The sequence below is a fragment of the Hemitrygon akajei genome, chromosome 24 (assembly GCF_048418815.1).
Source record: "Hemitrygon akajei chromosome 24, sHemAka1.3, whole genome shotgun sequence".
Lineage (NCBI taxonomy): Eukaryota > Metazoa > Chordata > Chondrichthyes > Myliobatiformes > Dasyatidae > Hemitrygon > Hemitrygon akajei.
The window spans coordinates 53,404,052-53,427,198 of NC_133147.1; the positions used below are offsets into that span (position 1 = coordinate 53,404,052).

The following is a 23,147-nucleotide window of genomic DNA, read 5'->3' on the forward strand; positions in this document are numbered from 1 at the left end:
AGCTAGGCATTCCCTCATCTTGATCACGCTGACTGGCAAACCTCTGGTCTTCACGTCTGTTGTCGCCTCTTACACTGTCTGATACAGATCGATCCCACCTTTATAAAACGCTCGCAGTTTAGCAGGGTACGGTGTTTGGAATCTAATCTTTCCTTGCTTTAATATTCGCTTTACTTCAGAGTATTATTTAAGTTTCTGCAGGACCGCCCGGGGGGTAATCTTCATCTGGTCCTCCTTCCCCTATCCCACTTTTTTATTCTGGCACCCTCCCCTTTACTTATCAGTCCTGAAGAAGGGTCCTGGCCCAAAATGTTGGCTGTTTATTCATTTCCTTTGATGCTGCCTGACCTGCAGAACTGGTCAAAAAGTCCGAGGGTCAGACACAGAGTGAAGGTTGCTCTGTGCCATCCTGTCACAGCTTCCCTGTATCAGACTCGGAATGAAGATCTATCTACACTGTGCCTTCATGTATTTCTGGGGATGTCTGTTATGTTCGGTTGCTCTCAGCCGAGCGAGTTCACTCTTATCTCCTTGCACCATTGATTAAACTTCCTCATATTGAGTGACTTGTCATTTTAAACAGGGTGTGAGTTTCTTCTGTGGAGGCCTAACTGCTTGCTTAATATAAGTCGTGTCACAACCACCAAACTGGACTTCCCCCAGAAGGTTCGCTGGGTGTCTCGCCCTGGAGCGTCGGACAGTCCGAACTTGAGTCGCTGCGCTGGTCCTTGCTTAAGATTCATTCCTTCTGGTCGCAAGAGTTTTGGATCTGAATACCACTGCCCAGGCAGCTGAACTGAGACGGAGAGCCCGGGGAAGGTGAGTTACACTTTCGAAGGAGAGCAGGTTCCAGGGTGGACGTGCATGGGAAAGACAGGGTCTGATCGGAGGCAGTCAGTGCTACTTTCTGTCTGGACGTCCTGCCACACTGAGGATGTGCAGGATTGGACTAGAGGACATGCATTTCAGACGATGGCAGAATATGCAATGGAGATGTGTGGTGTAAGCTTTTGCACAACGGACTCTGGTTGGCTGATACGGTTTCCATGGCTAGTGGGGGAAGCACACATGGTTTAAGACGCTGTTGACTGACACATGAGCATAAGACTGTAAGATATCGGAGCAGAATTAGGCCATTGACTCTGCTCTGCCATTTCATCACAGCTGATTCAATTTCCCTCTCAGCCCCAGTCCTGTGCCGTCTCCTCTTATCCCTCCATGCTCTGACCGATCAAGAATCAGGAATCCTCTGCTTTAAATATACATAAAGACGACCCCCCCCCCCCCCAAACAGTAGCCTGTGGCAAATAATTCACAGATTCACCACTCACTAGCTAAAGAAATTCCTCATTATCTGAAAGGGCGCCCCTCTATTCTGAGGCTGTGCCCTCTGCTCTTAGACTCTCTGACCATACGAAATATCCCCTCCACATTCACTCCAGCAGGCATTCGATGTTTCATTGTGTTACTCTGGATTTCTTGTGTCTGCAAAATCTCTTGTGCTTATCACTGTAGAATGTCTCCCTCTAATGTCCGAAACTGGCGCTACAGCAGACTCGGTATCAGTATCAGGTTTCATATCACAGGCATAAAATTTGTTGTTTTGCGGTAGCTCTGAGGCCTCTGTTGGTCAGGGTCGACGATGGATGTTGCGTTCTTCCTGTTTTGGTACACACACCAGGGCAGTACGATAGGGAGAGCACGCTATTGCCCATGTAGCAGACATCCCCTCTCCGCGAATCCAAAGGACCGGCAGACACCGATACAGTTTGGCACCAGCAGTGTCGTAGAAGTTGCCAATCAGTGTTGAACATTAGCAAATAATATAAAATTACAATGAGAAATATAAAATTAAATGAAGAAAGTAGTGGAATGAGAATTGAAGTAGTGTTCATGGTTCGTTCAGAAATCTGATGGCAGAGGGGAAGAAGCTCTCCGTAAAAACTTGGAGCCTTTCTCTTCAGGCTCCCGTAACTACTCCTTGATGGTAGCAATAAGAGGGCACGACCTGGTTGATGGCGGTGTCTCATGAAGGATGCCTCCTACACCCCTCCCTCCACCTTTCTATTTGATGGCAACGCCCCCCCTTCCTTCTCCGACCGGAGGAAGTGTCTCAGCACGAAACGTCGACTATCTATTAACTTCCATAAACGCTCCCTGTCCTGTTGAGTCCCTCCAGTATTTTTTTGTGTGTTGCATTGGAATGGTTGCAGTTGGAATGGCCATCCTGTTCGCAACCAACAGTTCCTGACAATGTCTCCACCTGGTGTCCGAAACTGGTTCTGCAACAGCGAATGTTTAAACTGCAGGCAACATCCAATCCCTCAGACCTGGATAAGTGAAACCACCATCCCACATTGAGGAAAAGAGAGAACTAGAAAACTATTAATGAGGTTTCCAGAGTGTAGTTAAGCTCAGTTGTAAGGTTTCTCACTGGGTATCATCATAACGCCAAATGGTCAGACATAGGGCTAACGCAAGTGATTCTGCAGTTGTTGGAAATCCAGGTTAACACCGAAAATGATGCCGGAACTCAGCAGGTCGGACCGCATTATGGAAACCGACAAATAGTCAACGTTTCAGGCCGAGACCCACCTCGAGGACGCAGAGCGCAGCTTTCACTTCATCGTCCCGTCACGCAATCCCAGGGATCAGACACAAAGAGAAGCTCCGTCCACGTGGCCACATCGGGTCAGATACAGTGAAGATCCCTCCACACTGTCCAATCATGCACTCCCTGGGTTAGGCACAAGGAGAAACTCCTTCTGCACTGTTCCATCAGACATTCTTCAAGTCAGACACAGAGTGAAGCTCCCTCTATACCGTATCATCACCCACTCAAGGGTTCAGGTACAGAGTGAAGCTCCCTCCCGGGGTAAGACACGGAGTGAAGCTCTCTCCACACTGTCACATCACACCCCCCCCGGGGTAAGACACGGAGTGAAGCTCTCTCCACACTGTCACATCACACACTCCCAGTGTCCTACACAGAGTGCAGATCCTTCTAAAAAACCACATCACACAGTCCCAGTTCCATATAAAAAGTGATCCTTCCTCCACGCCATCCCATCAAACACTGCTGGGGTCAGAAACAGAGGGAAGCTCCCTCCACTCCGTCCCATCACACACTCCCGGGGTCAGACACAGAGTGAAGCTCCCTCCACACCGTCCTATCACACACTCCCAGGGTCAGACACAGAGGGAAGCTTCCTCCACCCTGTCCCATCACACACTCCCGGGGTCAGACACAGATTGAATCTCCATCCAGACTGTCCCATCACACACTTCTGGGGTCAGGTACAGAGTGAATATGCCTGCACACTGCCCTATGTCTTTCTCCTGGGGTTGGGTATAGCGTGTATCTCCGTCTAACACCATCTTATCACACATACATTGGGTCAGACACAGAATGAAGCTCCCTCCATACTGTCCCATCAGACACTGCCGGGGTCAGACACAGAGTTGCTATTACATTCCGTGAGGTCTGGGGATAAGGGAAATTTTGGGATACAAGGAGAAGTCCTGCATGAGACACACAGACCCACTCTCAGACACACACACACACACACACACACACACACACACACACACACACACACACACACACACACACACACACACACACACACACACACACACACACACACACACACACACACTGCCAGATACACACATAGGGACACACACAGATTTGATAGAAAGGTGTTCGTGATGGCCATCCTACTCCATAGTGATGTTGTCCATCTGGGGGGAAAACTTTCCAGAAGCAGGTGTAACCCATCCCTTCCTCTGTTAAAGAGCCTTCATCCAGGAGGCTAGACTCACTCTGGGCAGAAATGTCGATGTTGTAGCGCCGGTGAGGTCTGCCAGAGATGCCATACGAGTCCACGAGAATCCTTACATTTCGTGTTTCCAGTTTTAGGTTGTATCGTTTCTTATTTCGACCGCAGTAGTGGAATAACCCGATAGGCGCTGCAACCTATACAGCTGAGTGATCGAATGGTCAATTTTTAGGCCACCTTTTCTAAGCCCTTCCTCAATTAGGGTGAGTAGTGCGGTCCCTAAATTGGGTTGCTCAGTCGCACCGGGGTCACTCCGTCCGAGCTGCTAGAAACCAAGTACCCTGTGCCGCTGCCGTTCAGGGCTCAGACTAGGAACTCCCAGTCCATTTGTACCTGCTCTCGTTGCCAAACGCTCCCTCACCGTCAGACCTCAACCATATGTAAGGTCCATGTATTGTTCACCATGGTCAGAGGTGGATACCTGCGCAAGGATGATATTAAAGTGCCATAGAGGGTGTGCCATCCCCAGTAGCACTATCTTCACCATGATCAGGTAAATCCCGGTGGCTAGGGTGATCCCAGGACAACCGGTCCCACATCTTGGCTGCAGGAAGCTGCCGGATCCTTGGTCTGTTAAGGCCCGCCTATTGCGCGCCGCCACGCATTGCTTTCCTGTCAGGGTGTGCTCTCTTAGCCTTGACTCAACTGACTTACCACAAGGCAGTGGGGCTATTGGGACAGTGGTTGACGGGCGCCAGGGCTTATCCACACTGGGGTGAGCCTGCACGCCTCGCCTCTGGGGCCCACTGATGCTCCGATATCCCCTGTAGTTTAGCCTGGGACCGTAAGATACCCAGCTTCCGCGAGTGGCCCCGAGGAGGCACTGCAGGAGTCTTGGTGGTGGAGAGGCTCTGTACTGGTAGGAGGTGCCTTACACACTCGGCTCCTCTTTTCACCCTCTATTGAGAAGGCTAGCCAGCGGAAACAGCTGTAAGCAGAGAGCACTATGCGGTATACAGCATTTGAAAATGCACTAACTACAAGCACTACTACACCACTGCACTAGACGTTTCCCACATACCCTGTCATCAAATACTCTCATCCTACCCCTTCCCCACACATCCACACAGAGCATATGGTAGGCAATGTTAGTAATATTGGATTTGATGTACGATGCACAGACAGATTGCTGATTCAGGAACGTAGCCCGTGGCAGGGGTGTCTGAACCCAGCGGACAAGGGTGAGGTGTGAGAGGTGTAGAGGGAACCTGAGGAAGAATTTTTTCTCCAGAGTGTCGGGGGGTGTCTTGTTTGGGATCTGGAACTCCCTGTCATAGGGGGTGGTTGGGGCATAGTCTCTCAGAGTGTAGAACCAGAATCCAGGCAACCACTTGAATGGCCGAGATAGAGAAGGGGGTGAACCCAGTGGAGGAGCGGGGTGGGGGGTGTGGTGTTGTAGCGACTGAGCGTCGTGCTCGGAAAACGTTGGTGAGGAGAGAGTGCTGGACTCTGGCAGGGGTCGTGAGGAGGGAGCGCAGAACTGCTGGGAAGGCAAGGGAGTGCCGCGATATAGGAGTGGCCGTGAGGGAGAGCAGCAGTTGTGGGAGGGGCAATATGGCAGCGATACTTGTGGGTAGTGCCCGGAGGGAGCACCACGCTGCCGAATGTACCGGCCGTTTTTTCATTTGACTTCTTTATGTCCCATCTCGATATTTCTGTCCTCGCTCCTCCACTCTGAGTTCCTCACAATCCTACCGCTCACCGCTGAACACTTACCCTCTCTCCATCTGCCCACCCTCCTGTCCCCATTGACTGCCCCGCTCACTTCTTCAATCTCTCCCCCAGCCATGTCGTTCTCCAACGGTCACAACAATATGAGCAAGCTCGCCGCTACTGGGAGCCACGACATCAGCAACTGCAGTTCCGGGGGGACGGAATGGTCAGAGCCAGCTGCCGCGCTCAAGATTGTCTTCGCCCTCATCGTCCTGCTGGGTGCTCCCGGCAACGGAGCCGTCATCTGGGTGACAGGCTTCAATATGGAGAGGAACGTGTACACGGTGTGTTTCCTCAACCTGGCGGTGGCCGACCTGACCTATTGCCTCATCTTCCCCACCCTGCTGGCCTACAGCTGCTTGCCCGGTCCCTCTGTCAGTGTAACATTCTGGAGAGCACTCCGATGGATCTTCAGATTCCACATGTCCGGCATTGCTGCGTTGTTGACCCTGATCAGCATCGTGCGGTGCCTGGCCATCACTCGGCCTGTCTGGTTTCAGTACCACAAGGACCTGGTTTGGGTGCGTGCGCCCTGCTTCGTGGCCTGGGCCCTGGCCTTCCTCCTTTGTTTGCCTGAATTCTTGCATTTCTCCACTGATTCGTATTCGCAGGCGCAGATCTGGGTTGCGTTAGAAGTAACGGGGAGCATCCTGTCCTTCGGCCCTCCCCTCCTGATCATGGCCGTGTGCTACATTTTGGTTGTCCGGAAGCTGAAGGGGAAAATGTTCCTCAAATCCAGGTACCTCGTTCAACTCATCGTTACAATGGTCTCCGTTTTCATTGTCAGCTGGTTCCCCATCACTGTTTGCGACATTCTCTGGAAATTATCAATATGCATTTCCATGCAGTCTTTGTACTTCACTTTCTCCCTGGCCTCTTTGAACAGCACAGTCAATCCCCTCATTTACGTCTTCTCCGGCCGTGACTTCCGCCAGGTCTTCAGGCGTTCCCTGGCCGCCACTCTCCGTCTGGCCTTCGCCGAGGAGAAGATGGAATTGGAGACCGATCCTCCCATCCCTATCGTTTCTGCGGTTTCTCCCCCCTCACAAGGGCACTTTAATGACTGTGATGTTGGACATTCAGAAGCAGGGGGAGGTGGGGGGTGTTCCTAATGGAGGTCTCTGTACAGAGTTAGTCCAACCTCTCCTTAGGCCTAATGATCCCGGAAATACCCTCTCTACAGCTTCCAGATGTGCATTATCTCATTTTCCTGAATACTTTTCAAACCTCTCTCAGGTCTCCACTCTAACTTAGTCAGAGTAAACAGCCTAAAATTTCCCAAACTCTCCTTATACCTCATGCCCTCTGATCCGGGCAGTATCCTGGTGAACCCCTTCTGCACCCTCCCCAAAGCCCCCACACTCTTCCTGTGACAGGATGACCAGAGGTGCTGAATGCCCCCCCCCCTTCATCTCTAATCCAGGCAGCATCCTGGTGAACCCCTTCTGCACCCACTACAGGGCCCCCACAAATCACTTGTAAGGTGTGGTAACCGGAAACGAGTGTTAAACAGAAATCATGATGATCATCAGACAGGATTGTAGGCGGGAAATACTGCTGGAATTAATTCAGTGGTTCAAATGTTGAGTTTAGTATTCGTGAATGCACACAGTCTGCAACCTGAAATCTTGACTCTTCTTAAGATGTCCACAGAAAACAGACAAAATACCAAAAGAACCAATGACAGAAAATGAAAGAACACCAAAGCCCCCTCCCCCTCCCACACACAAGCAGTAGCAAAAGCATCAACCCTCCCCCCTCCCTCTCCCACCGACCTGCTCAATCAAGAGTATCAATCCTGGCCCCCACCCACCACCCAAGCTAGAGCAAAGCTCCTAGAGACCATGAACGAGAGTCCGCCTTATACACAGACGACTGCCCATCCCAACACTTCCACATCTCAGACGGGCTCCCTCTCCCAGTAACGATGGGCAAGAGGCACCGCTCCTGCCATAGCGCGAGGGGAGGCCAGCGGCTCGCTGCAATCTCCAGTGTACCCCGCTGTCTCGATGCCACAGTCCCCCGCGGTGCTCCAGTCAGTGTTACCGGGTGTGGGTTGACTGGTTGACTGGAGATAGGAAGGTTTACGGGATGCAGGTACATACCCCCGGATCAAAGCGGAGAAGATAGACATTCCAATAAATATCCTGCCTCACATTTCCAATGAAATTAACTTTCACATTAAATACGTGTCGTCTCCTATTAGAAATTTCAACCCTTGGGTAAAGATACCGGCTAATCCGTGCCTCTCAGAAACTTATAAACCTCTGCCAGGTCTCCCCCGTCAGCACCTGCTCCCGAAAAAAACAACTTATGTTTGTCCAAATTATAGCCCACCCCTTCATCCTCCCTTTAATGGGAGCGAGCAGAACTGAACACAATACTCCGAGTGGCCTCTGTAAAATTTTATACAACTGCAGTATATCAGCGGTAGCAATAGGGGATTCTATAGTCAGGGGAGCGGATAGGAGAGTTTGTGGGGAAGATCGGGCCTCTCGGATGGTATGTTGCCTCCCTGGTGCCGGGGTCCGGGACATCTCAGACCGGATGCAGGTTATTCTCGAGAGGGAGGGCAAGAACCCAGATGTTGCGGTCCATGTAGGGACCAACGACGTGGGTAGGATGAGTGAGGCAGTCTTGCGTAGTGAGTTCAGGGAGTTAGGTGCAAAGCTGAACGGCAGGACCTCCACGGTAACAATCTCAGGATTGCTACCTGTGCCACGTGCGAGTGAGGCAAGGAACAGAATTATTATACAGATTAATACGTGGCTGAGAGGATGGTGCAGGAGGGATGGCTTCAGGTTTTTAGATAATTGGGCTTTGTTTCAGGGAAAGTGGGATCTGTTCCGACGGGACGGTTTACACCTGAACTGGAGCGGTACTAACATTCTTGCAGGAAAATTTGCTAGTGCTTCTCGGGGGGGGGGGGGGGGGGTCGGGTTTAAACTAAATTTGCAGGGGGCAGGGATCCAGAATGCGAGAGAGGTTAGCGAGAGGAAGACTAAAGGACAGGTGGGGACTACACGGTTCCGGAATATTAAGTGTTTAGTAGAGAAAGGTGAGGAGGAACAAGTGATAAGGAGGACAAATGTACAGAGGGATGGTCTGACGGAACATGGAGTTAAATGTGCAGATAGAATAAGTAAATTTAGGAAGGACAACAAAATTCAAGGGGCGTATAGCCCGATGGGAGTTCGGGGAGCTGGGTTAAGCACAATAGGCAGCGATTTAAACAGAGAGAGGAGAAATGGGCTAAAAATTCTATATGTGAATGCACGAAGTGTCAGAAATAAGGCGGATGAGCTTGAAGCTCAGGTGCGAATGCGTAACTATGATGCTGTTGGGATAACGGAGACATGGTTGCAGGGAGATCAGACCTGGGAAATGAATGTACAAGGGTATACGTGCTATCGTAGGGACAGAAATGTGTGCAGAGGGGGTGGGGTGGCCCTGTTGGTGAGGAATGAGATTCAGTCCTTTGCAAGGCGGGACATAGGATCAGGAGAAGTAGAGTCTGTGTGGATAGAACTGAGGAACAGTAAGGGCAAAAAGACCCTAATGGGTGTTGTCTGCATGCCACCAAACAGTAGCATGGATATTGGATGCAAGTTGAATAGGGAGTTAACATTGGCATGTGGCAAAGGTAATGTCGCAGTAGTTATGGGGGATTTCAACATGCACGTGAACTGGGAGAATCAGGTTGGTGCTGGACCCCAGGATAGGGAGTTTGTAGAGTGCGTACGGGATGCATTCTTGGAACAGCTTGTACGAGAGCCGACCAGGAACAAGGCTATTCTGGATTTAGTGTTGTGTCATGAACAGGATTTGATAAGCGATCTTGAGGTAAAGGAACCATTAGGAGGTAGTGACCATAATATGATAAGTTTTTAATCTGCAATTTGAGAAGGATCAGGGCAGATCGGAGGTGTCAGTGTTGCAGTTGAACAAAGGAGACTATGGAGCCATGAGGGAGGAGCTGGCCAAAGTTAACTGGACGGATATCCTAGCAGAAAAGAAAGTGGAACAGCAATGGCAGGTATTCTTGGGAATAATGCACAAGGCGCAAGATCAGTTCATCCCCCGGAGAAGGAAGGATTCAAAAGAAGTAAAGAGGCCACAGTGGTTGACAAAGGAAGTCAGAGATTGCATAGCATTAACAAAAAGGAAGTATGACAGAGCTGATGTGAGTGGGAGGACAGATGATTGCGAAATTTTTAAGGAACAACAGAACTTAACTAAAAAGGCAATACGGGGAGAAAAAATGAGGTACGAACGCAAGCTAGCCAGGAATATAAAGGAGGATAGCAAAAACATTTTTAGGTATGTGAAGAGAAAGAAGATAGCTAAGAACAATGTTGGGCCCTTGAAGAATGAATTGGGTGAAATTGTTATGGGAAACAGAGAAATGGCAGAAGAATTTAATAAGTACTTTAGATCTGCTTTCACTAGGGAAGACACAAGAAATCTCCCAGATGTATGGATGGACCAAGGCCATAGGGTAACAGAGGAAATGAAACAGATTGACATTAGGAAGGAAACGGTGATGAGTAGACCGATGGGACTGAAGGCTGACAGATCCCCAGGTCCAGATGGTCTGCATCCTAAGGTACTAAAGGAGGTAGCTATGGAAATTGCGGATGCATTGGTAATCATTTTCCAATGTTCCTTAGATTCAGGATCAGCTCCTGAGGATTGGAGAATGGCCAATGTTATCAAACTTTTTAAGAAAGGAGGGAGGGAGAAAACAGAGAAGTATCGGCCTGTCAGCCTAACATCAATAGCGCGGAAGATGCTAGACCCCATTATTAAAGATGAAATAGTGGCATATCTAGATAGCAGTGATAGGATTGGGCCGAACCAGCATGGATTTACCAAGGGCAAATCATGCTTGACTAATCTATTTGAGTTTTTCGATAATGTAACCAGAATGTTAGACAAAGGAATTGCAGTGGATGTAGTGTACCTCGATTTTCAGAAGGCATTTGATAAGGTCCCATGAAGGAGATTGGTGGGTAAAATCAGAGCTCATGGCATTGGGGGGAAGATATTGACATGGATAGAAAACTGGTTGGCAGATAGAAAGCAAAGTGTAACGGTGAATGGGTATTTCTCGGAATGGCAGGTGGTGACTAGTGGGGTGCCACAGGGCTCGGTATTGGGACCACAGCTGTTTACGATTTACGTCAACGATTTAGATGAAGGCATTGAGAATAACATCAGCAAGTTTGCTGATGATACTAAACTGGGTGGCAGTGTGACATGCGATGAAGATGTTTGGAGAATTCAGGGTGACTTGGATAGGCTGGGTGAGTAGGCAGATACTTGGCAGAGGACGTTTAATGTGAATAAGTGTGGGGTTATCCACTTTGGGAGTAAGAACAGGAAGGCAGATTATTATCTGAACGGTATAGATTTAGGTAAGGGAGAAATACAAAGAGATCTAGGAGCACTTGCTCATCAGTTACTGAAGGTGAATGAACAAGTGCAGCAGGCAGTGAAGAAGGCTAATTGAATGTTGGCATTTATTACAAAGGGAATTGAGTACAAGAGCGAGGAAATCCTTTTGCATTTGTACAGGGCCCTGGTGAGACCACACCTGCAGTATTGTGTACAGTTTTGGTCTCCAGGTTTAAGGAAGGACATCCTGGCTGTAGAGGAAGTTCAGCGTAGATTCACAAGGTTAATTCCTGGGATGTCCGGACTGTCTTACGCAGAGAGGTTAGAGAGACTGGGCTTGTACACGCTGGAATTAAGGAGATTGAGAGGGGATCTGATTGCAACATATAAGATTATTAAGGGATTGGACAAGATAGAGGCCGGAAATACGTTCCAGATGCTGGGAGAGTCCAGTACCAGAGGGCATGTTTTGAGAATAAGGGATAGGTCATTTAGGACAGAGTTAAGGAAAAACTTCTTCTCCCAGAGAGTTGTGGGGGTCTGGAATGCATTGCTTTGGAAGACAGTGGAGACCAATTCTCTGGATGCTTTCAAGATGGAGATAGATAGGTATCTTATGGATAGGGTAATCAAGGGATATGGGGCAAGGCAGGAACTGGGTATTGATAGTAGATGATCAGCCATGATCTCAGAATGGCGGTGCAGGCTCGAAGGTCCGAATAGTCTACTTCTGCACCTATTGTCTATTGTCTATTGCATCATGTCATTTATATTCAATGCCCCGTCCAAAGAAGGCAAGCAGGCCGTATGTCTTCATCACCACCATAGCTGGGGGCGGCACGGTAGGGTAGTGGTTAGCACGATGCTTTACTGTACGTCTTCATCAGTCCACTGTCCAGGCAACTTGGATTCAATTTCCGCCGTCGCCCCCCGTAAGGAGCTTGTTTCCACGTGACAGCGTGGATTTCCTCCCGGTGCTCCGGTTTCCTCCCACAATACAAAGATGTACCAGATGGAAGGTTAATTGGTTTCTGGAAGATGTCCTGTTATTAGGGAAAGGTTAAATCGGCAGCGTTGTTCAAAGGGCCGGAAGTGTCTATTCCCCACTGTAGCAGAACAAAATTAAAAACAGCTATTGTATAACTGTTAGTCGGGAACTATAAACTGTGAGTCTGTAAGATCTCTATGTACAGTTGTGCAATTAGGAGTGTTGTTATTAACTGCATATTTCCTTCTTTCTTTTGACCTCCCTCATGCTTGCCCGAGTTAGAGTTCATCTGTCGTTTCCATGTGCACATCTGTAATTCATCTTGATCCCGCTTTGAAATCTTCTCCAGCGTCTTCTCCGGATAGGCTGGACTGCAATCAGATCGATTGCGATAATGGCTAGTGCGCATGCGTCTGATCGATCGCGCGGTGAATCGATTGGACCGCCTACGTGCGGGAGGCCCTCTCCCTTTTTACGCGCGGGCGTTTGAGTCCGTATGCTTTCGTATCGGCGGGGCAGGTTCGTAGCTCCCAAACAGTGAGTTACTCAGCGTGTAGTGTTACTAACATGACTCAATAAAAATGCTTAATGATACTACTCCGCTGTCGTTCTTGCTCCGCCGGTACGAAACACAAACCAACTCTGAATCCAAACTACTAAACCACTGTATCTTGTATATTCAATGCGACGTAGAAGGAATTACATCGAACATAGATGAGTACAGCACAGGAACAGGGTATTCGGCCCTCAATATTCTGCCGAGCAAGCTAAACAGCAAATCAAATACGAACAAGAACTTCACCTCCTACCTATGCAATATCTATATTCTACCATCTTTTTGATATCCACGTGCCTATCCAAACGCCTTTTGATAGCCTCTCATGCATTTGCCTCTACCAGCATACCAGGCATTACATTCTAGGCATCCATAACTCTCTGAATAAAGAATTACATCCCCCTGAACATACAGCCTCTCACCTACAGTGCATTCACTTTGGTATTAGACATTTCCACCCTGGGTTACTCTCTGTCCACTCTACCTATGCCTTTCAGAATCTTACAGACCTTTATCAAATCTCCCCCAGCCTCCGCCGTTCCACTGAAAACAACACACTATAATATTGTGGAATTAATATGGTAAATGAAAAAGCATAAAACACTTACTGCTCCATCCCTTGACATACACCCAGGATAAGCCACAAAAGGAATGGCCCTCTGCACCGTCTCATCTCACGAACCGGTCATGGTATCAATCAGAAACAGAGCGAGAGAGTGAAAGAGGTAGCTGCTTCCTGCACCCATGCCGAGCTTCTCAACTTAATCAACTTTACCTCCAACTTCCACCCTGCCCTCAAATTTACCTGGTCCATTTTCGACACTTCCCTCCCCTTTCTTGATTTTGTTGTCTCTATCACTGGAGACAGTTTATACACTGATGTCTATTGTAATCCTACCGACTGACACGGCTGTCTGGGCTATACCTCTTCCCACCTTGTTACTTGTAAAAATGTTGTCTCCTTCTCCCAATTCCTCCGCCACCTCCGCATCTGCTCTCAGGATGAGGCTTTTCATCCAGAACGAAGGAGATGCCCTCATTCTTCAAAGAAAAGGGCTTCCCTTCCTCCACCATCAACGGCGCCCCCAATCACATCTCTTCCATTTCACTTTTCTTTTCCTTTTCAATATTTCTAATTAATTTTCACATAGAAGAATACAGAGTATGTGAGAATATATATTATGAATGAAAAAAGAGATAGAATAGTACCGAATACGTTATATTTAAATCACACAGTACCCTATATGCACAATCAACCACGTACATTAATTAACTTGTGATTTGAATTGCAATAATTTTATTGCAAAAAAAGAATCGAGACCCAGTATCAAAATCGAAGCTGTTTGGTAAAGAAAGAAAGACGGAAAAAAGATCCTTATCACATAGTGATTTATCTGTGCTTAATCGCCAATTCAAAGGTTTTGAAAGTAGTTCAGAAATGGTTCCCACAATGTTTGAAAGTCTTGGTTAGAATCAGAAATTGATCAACGGATCTTCTCTGAATTAAAGCTCGAGTTAGTGGTGGGGGCAGATACAGAAGTGAAATTTAAGAGACTACCAGACAGGAATATGGAGGAATTTAAGGTGGAGGGTTATATGGGAGCCAGGGTTTAAGGGTCAGCTCAACATTGTGAGCCGAAGGTCCTGTACTGTACTGTATTGTTTTAAGTTCTGTAACATCACTTAACCATTGAGCGCGAATAGGCGGAGCAACATTCTTCCATTTGTGCAACACCACCCTCCTAGCTATAAGAGAAATAAAGGTCAATATATGCAAATCGGAAGTTATGCCTTTTTTTCCCAACAGTACCAAACAAGGCAGTCAAAGGGTTAGGCTTAAAATTTACTTTAAAAAGTACAGAAAAAGTTAGGAATATTTCCTTCCAGTATTTTACCAGACTCGGACATGTCCAAAATATATGGATTAGTGAAGCTCCTCCAATGTTATATCTATCACAATAAGGATATATATACGCATAAAAACGAGATAGCTTGTCTTTGGATATGTCGGCCCAGTGGACCACTTTAAATTGTCGGAGGGAGTGGCGAGTACATAGTGATGAAGTGTTCTCCAATTTAAAAATTTCATTCCAAGTATCCTCAGATGTTAAAATCTGTAAATCTTGTTCCCGGGTATTTTAAATTCTGTCTAAAGGAACCTCTCTTATTCCCAACAACATACCATAAATATTGGATCTTGAGCCATTATTAAACGTTTTCAAATTAGAAGTTACGTCTAATAAATTCTTATCAGGACTCATAGGAAATGTATGTATTATAGATGTTAGAAAGTCTCTAATTTGTAGATATCGAAAAAAGTGGGATTTTGTTAAACTATATTTAGCAGGCAGTTGCTGAAAGGAAAAGAGAATTCCTCCAGTAAGCAGACACTGGAAGCATTTAATACCCAATCTATCCCATTCTTTAAAAAACTAGCTGAAACAGGAGAGTAAAGAAAGAGTAGGAGGTAACGAGGTCTCAACATGAGAAATATAAAGCAATAGATATTCTGCTAGAATGAAACTTTGTGGGTAGTACCTCTCCTGAAAATACCAGTGATATCACTAGATTCTCGAAAAGCAATAGCTGAGGGTTCTAAAGCCACATCCTTGTCTGGTTCCACGTTGGAGTTTATAAGGTTTAGAATTCTGAAAGTTAATATGAACCCGAGCAGAGGGAGATAAATAATTTAATTGAATCCATTGATTAATATCGGGCACAAAGTTAAAATTTTCTAAGGTTTTAAATAAATAGTCCCATTCAACCCGATCAAAAGCCGACTCAGCGTCTGGAGATTTCACGCATTTCGATATCTCCTTAGAAGGAGAATACATAACATTTTATAAACAACGAATATTAATCTCGGAATAGCGAATTTTAATAAATCCAGTCTGATAATCAGATATTATAGATGGTAAAACATTTTCAAGCTTACGATACAAAACGTTGGATAGAATTTTAGTATCAACATTCAGTAAAGATATTGGTCTATATGAACAGCATTCAGTTGGGTTCACACTTTTTTTAAGAATAAGCGAAATGGAAGCTTCATAAAAAGATTGTGGCAGCCGATCCAACTTAAAGGAATCCGAAAAATCAGAACATAAATGGGGTATAAGCAATGTGGAAAAAGCCTTGAAAAATTCTCCAGAAAATCTATCAGGACCCGGAGTCTTCCCGGAGTACAATGAACGTACAACCTAGGCAATTTCCTCATAAGAAATAATTTGATCCAACTGCTTTCGATTATCAGCAGAAAGGGCACGGATGTTTAGTTGGTCTAAAATTATTCATTACTGTATTGTCTTTAAGAGAGTCGGAACTATTAAGTTTAGAATAATTTCATATAAAGGTATCATTTATATCTAAGTTGTCAGTTGTCTTATCACCACAAGCTTCAACAATTTCTTTAATTTGCCGTTTATATATAAAGATGTTTAATTCGTTAGCCAATAATTTACCTGTTTTGTCTCCATGAATACAGAATTGATTTTTATATTTTAGGAGCTGACTTTCAAATGGATATGTTAAAAGAAGATCATATTTAGTTTTAATATCAACACGTCTTTTATATAAAGCAGTACCTGGAGCCAAAGCATATTTTGTTCTATTTGTTTCAACTGATTAGCTGAATCAATTGTCTCTTTATCAGCTTTTATTTTTCTTAACACTTGCAGAATAAGGAATAATTTGTCCTTTATTATAGTTCCTGATAGCATCCCATAGAATAAGACTGGTAGTCTCTTATAGCTTTTTTTTTAAAAAAAAGAATAATTTGTTTCTCTATAAACTTTAAAATATCCTTATCAGATAGCAAAGTTAGATTAGGAAGGATTAGGAAGTTCATTAGGAAGGATTGAATAAATGAAGCTGATGTGCTAAGGGTAACTGGATTAGTAGATGACCGGTATAAAACTGGATCTAACCAGCAATTAATGTTTCCTCCCAACACTAATGAATGAAGACTCAAATCTGGCAAGAGTGAAAAAACAACCGTCAAAGAATTCTCGATCGTCTACATTCGGGTATACAGATTAGCGAAAACCATTAATTTTATTATCTAATTTTCCTGACACTATGACAAAACGTCCATTAATATCAGACACTACTTTATGTTGGACAAAGGAAAGAGCATTATCTATAAAAATTGAAGCTCCTGGATTTAGCTCAAAAAGAGGAATGAAAATGCAGTTCTTTCCATCTGCTAAAAAGGCGTGGATTGATAGATTTACGTACATGAGTTTCTTGTAAAAATAATTGAATAGAGGACCAACATCCGCGACCCTCTAGTCCTCGGTAATCTCTCCCGACCCATTGATGATGCAAAGATCATCGCCAGAAGCTCAGCAATATCCTCCCTCGCCTCGTACAGTAGCCTGCGGTACATTTTATCCGGTCCCGTGATGCTTTCCAAAAGTTCCAGAACATCCTCTTATTTAAAATCTACATTCTCAGGCTTTTCAGTCTGCTGCAAGTCATCACTACCACTACCAAGATCCTTTTCCATAGTGAATACTGAAGTAAAGTATTCATTAAGTACCACTGTTACTTCCTCCAGTTGCATACACACTCCCCCACTGTCACACTTTATATGTCCTATTCTTTCACGCCTGATCTTCTTGCTCTTCACATACTTGTAGAATGCCTTGGGGTTTTCCTTAATCATGCCCCGTGGACTTTTCCTGGCTCCTTCTGGCCCTCATAATTTCCTTCTTAATCCCCTTCCTATTAGTCATATAATCTACTAGAGCTCTAAAATTACCTACCTCTCCGAACCTTTTGTAAGCTTTTCTTTTCTTCTTGACTAGATTTATAGCAGTATTTGTATACCACGGTTCCGGTACCCTACCATAACTTCCTTGTCTCGTTGGACCGTTCCTATACTGAACTCCACACAAATATCCCCGAAATAGTTAGCACATTTTCCCGGACTTTTCCCTGAGAACATCTGTTTCCTCTTTCAGCCTCCAATTTCCTACCTGATGGCCTCATAATTCTCCTTACTCCAATTAAACGTTTTTAAAGTTGTCTGTTCCTATCTCTCTCCAATGCTTTTGTAAATGAGACAGAATTATGATCACCATCTCCAAAATGCTGTCCCACTGAGAGACTAGCCACCTAACCATGTTTATTTCCCAATACTAAATCAAGTACAGCCTGTCCTCTTGTTGGCCTAACGACGTATTGTGTCAAGAAACCTTCCTGAACACACCTTACAGACTCCACCCTATCTAAACCCCTTTCTATCGGGAGATGCCACTTGATATTTGGAAAATTTAAATCTCCCATCACGACAATTATGTTATTAATGCAACTTTCCAGGATGTTTCCCTATCTGTTTCGCGATATCCCTGTTACTATTAGGCGGCCTATAAAAACACCCAGTAAATTTATTGACTCTTTCCTGTTCCTAACCTCCACCCACAATGACTCTGTAGACAATCCCTCCATGGCGTCCACCTTTTGCTGCAGCCCTGATACTCTCTCTGAGCAACAGTGCCACGTCCCCACCTCTGTTGCTTGCCCCTACCCGCCACCAGCCTGTCCTTTCTGAAACATCTAAAACCCGCACTTGAAGTAACCAATCCTTTCCCTGAGCCATCCAAGTCTCTGTAATGGCCACGACATCATATCTCCAAGTACTGTTCCACGCTCCAAGCTCATCCACTTTGTTCAAAACACTCTTTGCATTAAAATAGACACATCTCAAGCCTTTGGTCTGAGCTTGTCTACAAGCCTTCTCTATTTTTGAGCAAACTTCCTTTCCCCCAGTCTCTTCAGTTCGATTCCCACCCACCAGAAATTCTAGTTTAAACTCTCTCCAATAGCCTTAGCAAACCTCCCGGCAGATATTGATCCCCCTGGGATTCTAGTACAACCCGTCCTTTTTATACATGTCACACCTGCCCCAAAAGAGGTCTGAATGATCCAGAAATCTGAATACCTGATACCTGCTCCAATTCCTCAGCCCCGCATTTATCGTCCACCTCACTGTATTCCCATTCTCATTGTCGCACAAGCAGTAATCCCGAGATTACTACCTCTGGGGTCCTGTTTCTCAACTTCCTCCCTTTTTTTGTAATTTATGTTTTTACTGAAGTTCATTATCAAACAAATATTTCCATGTGTTGTATTTCAGACATTGTACAAATATATCATATAATCATATATGTCCCAAATCTCCACATAGCATTTATCTGAGGTATACACTTATAGAAAAGAGTGGAAAGAAAAAAAAACAAGCAAAAGGAAAAAAACTATGTACAAGTAGGGAGTGATCTTTTTTTTACAACATATTTATTGATTTGTGAGAATAAAATCAGGCCTATGAGGCATTATGTAGTTAAACCATTTTTCCCAGTATGAATCAAATTGATCCAACTTATGATTAACAGATGTTGTTATCTTCTCCATTTTCCAAATGTCCATTGTAATTTCCATCCATGCATTTAAAGTTGGGCTCTCCTGTGATAACCATTTCCGAGTAAGAGTCTTTTTACCAGCCACCAACAGTATATTCATTAAATATTTTTCTCTTTTCAAACATTCTTGAGTAATATACCCAAAATATATGGTCTTACCCACTAAGGGTATTTCATATTTAAAGATGTCCTGTAGGGCATTGTGTATTCCCCTCCAATAGTCTTTGATAACAGGACAGTCCCAAAAATATGATAATGATTTGCATTTCGATTTCTACAATTTTTCCAGCAAGCAGGGAGTTTACTATCATAATGGAATTTCTGAGAGGGTGTAGGAAAAAATATAAGGAATAAAACATTAGAGGAATTACAAAATAGGCTGAAGGAACTAGAGAATAACACATATTGAATCTGGGACAGGATACATTAGAGGAAACTAAAAAAAAAAGAATTAAATTAATAAACATACACAAAATGCTGGTGGAACAACAGCAGGCCAGGTAGCATCTGTAGGGAGAAGCGCTGCCGACGTTTCGGGCCGAGACCCTTCGTCAGGACTAGTTAATTAAATTAATAGTTCGGCTATGCAAGAGATCAAGAAAAATTTAATGTTTCTGAAACCGAGACATGAGGAAAGTGGATCTAAGTCTATGAAAATCCTGGCGCGGTAACTGAAAAAAAGATAGCTGAAAATACAATTCATAGAATTAAGGATCCAAGAACGAAAATGATAAAAAATAAGCTAAGTGAAATTCAGGAAGCTTTTGAAGTGTTTTACAAAACTCTATATTCCAAGGTTCCAGGGGGAAGCATAACCCAAATTTTCACCTTCCTGAATTCTCTAGACTTACCCACTTTAAGCGAAGAAAAAAACAGAACGTTGACTGCTGACATAACTGAGGCTGAATTAAAAGCTGCAATTAGTGGGCTTAAATTAAGCAAGTCACCATGATCAGATGGGTATATGGCAGAATGGCACAAAAATTCAAAAATGAGTTAATTCCTGTTTTACTCCCCACTCTGAACTGGGCTCTAAAAATGGCACAAATGCCACGCAGTTGGAAGGAAGCGATGACCTCAGCTATACCGAAAGAAGGAAAGGGTAAAATGAAATGCAGGTTATTTAGACCGATATCCGTTCTTAATGTAGATTACAGATTATTTACCTCCATCATGGCCAAACGATTAGAAGAGTTTCTACCCATACTGATACGTAACGATCAGACAGGTTTTATACGACAACGCCAAACACAAGACAATATACGAAGGATACTTCACATTATGAATCATATACAAAAAAATATAAAATCGAAGCAATAGTGATAAGCGTGGACGCTGAAAAGGCATTTGATTCGGTTAATTGGAATTTTCTTTAGAGAGTTTGAGATAGATTTGGTTTCCAAGACACAAGGCTTAAAAATCAATGGATATTTATCAAATAGCCTTACCCTTGAAAGGAGCACGAGACAGGGTTTTGCGTGGTCACCGCTATTCTTCACATTATATCCGGAACCATTAGCTCAATACAACATACAAAATGAGGATATTAGGGGAATTACTATTAAAGGGACTGAACATAAATTGGCTTGTTACGCGGATGACGTACTGATCTATCTAGGGCAACCAACATACTCTACCTAAATTGATGCAATCCTTTGAACAATATGGCCAAATATCAGGATACAAGATCAACATAGATAAAACCCAACTACTTTCATATAACTATAGCCCACAAAGAGAAATTGAAAGTCGATATCCTTGGGCATGGCAAACAGTGTCTTTCAAATATTTGGGCATCATTATGCCAAAAGATTTGGCAAAATTATCAGAATGTAATTATCAGCCTTTATATGAAAAATTAAGGAAGATATGACAGGATGGAACTTGATTCCTTTTTTTTAGTCTCAGTTCAAGGATTGAGTCTATTAAAATGAATATACTGCCCAGATAGTTATATCTCTTTCAGACCCTCCCAATAGAGATTAATCAAAATCAATTCAATTAATTGAACAATATGTTATCAAGGTATGTTTGGCAAGGTAAAAGACCCAGAGTTCGTCTCAAAACTTTGCAATTAGCAAAGGAAAAGGGAGGATGGGGCCTACCTTCTCTTAGAGATTATTATTTAGCAGCACAGTTAAGAGCTGTGATATGTTGGTGCAACCCATCATATGATGCTCAATGGAAAAACATTGAGGAGCAGATACTTCCCATCTCCATACAAACAATTTTGGTTGATAACAACCTGCAAAGATACATAAATACTATTGAGAACCCATGGGTGAGATTGACTCTGAAAACATGGAAAACTACTATAAAAGAATTAAATTTAGAGGGAGATATTGCAATTCTCAGTCTATTGGTAGGGTCTGAAAGAGATATAACTATCTGGGCAGTATATTCATTTTAATAGACTCAATCCTTGAACTGAGACTAAAATTAAGATTGTGCAATTCTTAAATGGTCTGCATATGACTCGGATTTTACGCCGAATAAACTGGATGCTAGATTCAAGGACTGGACAGCTAAAGGAATAACAGTTCTTTGCAACGTAATGAAAGAAGGAACACTGTTCAGTTTTGAAATGCTTAAAGAGAAACATTTATCAGAAAAACAAGATGTTTATCGGTATTTACAGATGCGACAATATGTTAATAGGACGCTTAAAATGTAACCAAGGCAAGAACATGTTTGATAGAGCTATTTAGAAAAGCATGTAATTCAGACAACGGTAGTAGTAGCATTTCAAGCCTGTATAAGTGTTTGTCAAATATTAAGCCACATTCGACTTCATACATTAAAACAAAATGGGAGAAGGAAGGAGGGATAATTATATCTGAGGAAGAATGGACAATAATATGGAGGTATCAATGGAAGTGTACCAGTTCACAGAAATGGAGGGAGCTGGGATGGAAAAATTTAACTTCCTTCCTAACTCCCTGTACTCTTTTTTCAGGACCTCTTCCCTTTTCCTACCTATGCCATTGGTACCAATATGTACCACGACCTCTGGATGTTCTCCTCCGCACTGCAGGATATCTTGAACGCGATCCGAAACATCCCGGACCCTGGCACCTGGGAGGCAAACTACCGTTCGAGTTTCTTTCCTGCGTCCACAGAATCGCCTGTCTGAACCCCTGACGATAGAGACCCCTATCACCGCTGCCTTCCTCTTCCTTTCGCTACCCTTCTGAACCACAGGGCGAGATTCATGTTAGAGGCACGGGCACTGCCATTTCACCCAGGTAGGCTGTCTCCTCCCCACCAACAGTACTCAAGCAGGAGTACTTATTGTCAAGGGGTACAGCCATAAGGGTACTATCTAGTGACTGACTCTTCTCCTTCTTCCTACTGACTGTGGCCCACTTGCCCGTCTCCCGTGAACTCGGTGTGACCACTTGTCTTTACTCCTTTCTATCACCTCCTCGCTCTCCCTGACCGGGCGAAGGTTACAAGCTACATCTCCAGTTCTCTAAATCGGTCCCTCAGGAGCTGCAGCTCGACACAGCGGTTACAGATATGGCTGTCCGGGAGGCTGGGAGACTCCAGGGCCTCCCACATCCGACACCGAGCACTGAATACTGGCTTCACACACACACTTCCTCCTTTCCCCAAATAACATCGCCTCGTCCCGTTATCGCCTAGCCCGTTGAGCCAACGCCCTCTCACTCCGCTGCCTGCTGAATATGGTGGCCTTCTTTTTAAACCTTCCGCGCTCTGCTGGCTGACGTCACGCGCCAGCGCAGTCTCGCCTCCCTTTTACCCCAAATAGAAAAAATATCCTTTCACTTTTCTATGTTACTGTTGTACAGAGTGATTTCAATGTTACTTGTTGGTGTTATTGACTCAATTTCCTCAAACTGAGTTCTGTGGAACTGCGTATCAGGGTTTGATTTCCGCCCTTTTACGAAACATCCGCTGGCAGCTCTTTCCAGTCACGTACTCACCTCTTGTCAGGCATGCACGGACAAGTTCCTTCCAGTAGCTTTCAGCGTCCTTCTTACCCTGTCGTATTTAGTATCGGGTCTAACTTATTTACTGGACCCTCCTACTATTATTTTGCAGTCTACTAGTAAATTATCACTCACTGCTAAATCGTCTCCGCTGCTCTGCTTTTGGTTCAAACTTCCTCCTCATTTCTTAACACTCCACTCTGTGTAAAAATTACCACGCTTCCCCTTTCTCCTTAAATACTTGTCCTCCAGCATTTGATATTACTAGCCCCGGTG

General features: G+C 44.6%; 1 protein-coding gene across 1 annotated transcript; it reads left to right on the forward strand.

Moving 5' to 3' along the window:
• The first annotated feature begins 672 nt into the window (after positions 1-672).
• LOC140715623 (C3a anaphylatoxin chemotactic receptor-like) lies at positions 673-12,491 on the forward strand. Its single transcript, XM_073027991.1, has 3 exons — positions 673-819; positions 5,628-6,294; positions 12,223-12,491. The coding sequence occupies exons 2-3, from the start codon at positions 5,630-5,632 to the stop codon at positions 12,254-12,256; spliced, it is 699 nt and encodes a 232-aa protein (XP_072884092.1). The 5' UTR covers positions 673-819; positions 5,628-5,629; the 3' UTR covers positions 12,257-12,491.
• The last annotated feature ends 10,656 nt before the right edge of the window (positions 12,492-23,147 follow it).

Coding starts and splice junctions, on each gene's coding strand:
- LOC140715623 (XM_073027991.1), top strand. CDS start 5,630: ATGTCGTTCTCCAACGGTCACAACAATATGAGCAAGCTCGCCGCTACT. Junction 6,295..12,222: donor AAAATGTTCCTCAAATCCAG/GTACCTCGTTCA, acceptor TGCCCGAGTTAG/AGTTCATCTGTCGTTTCCAT.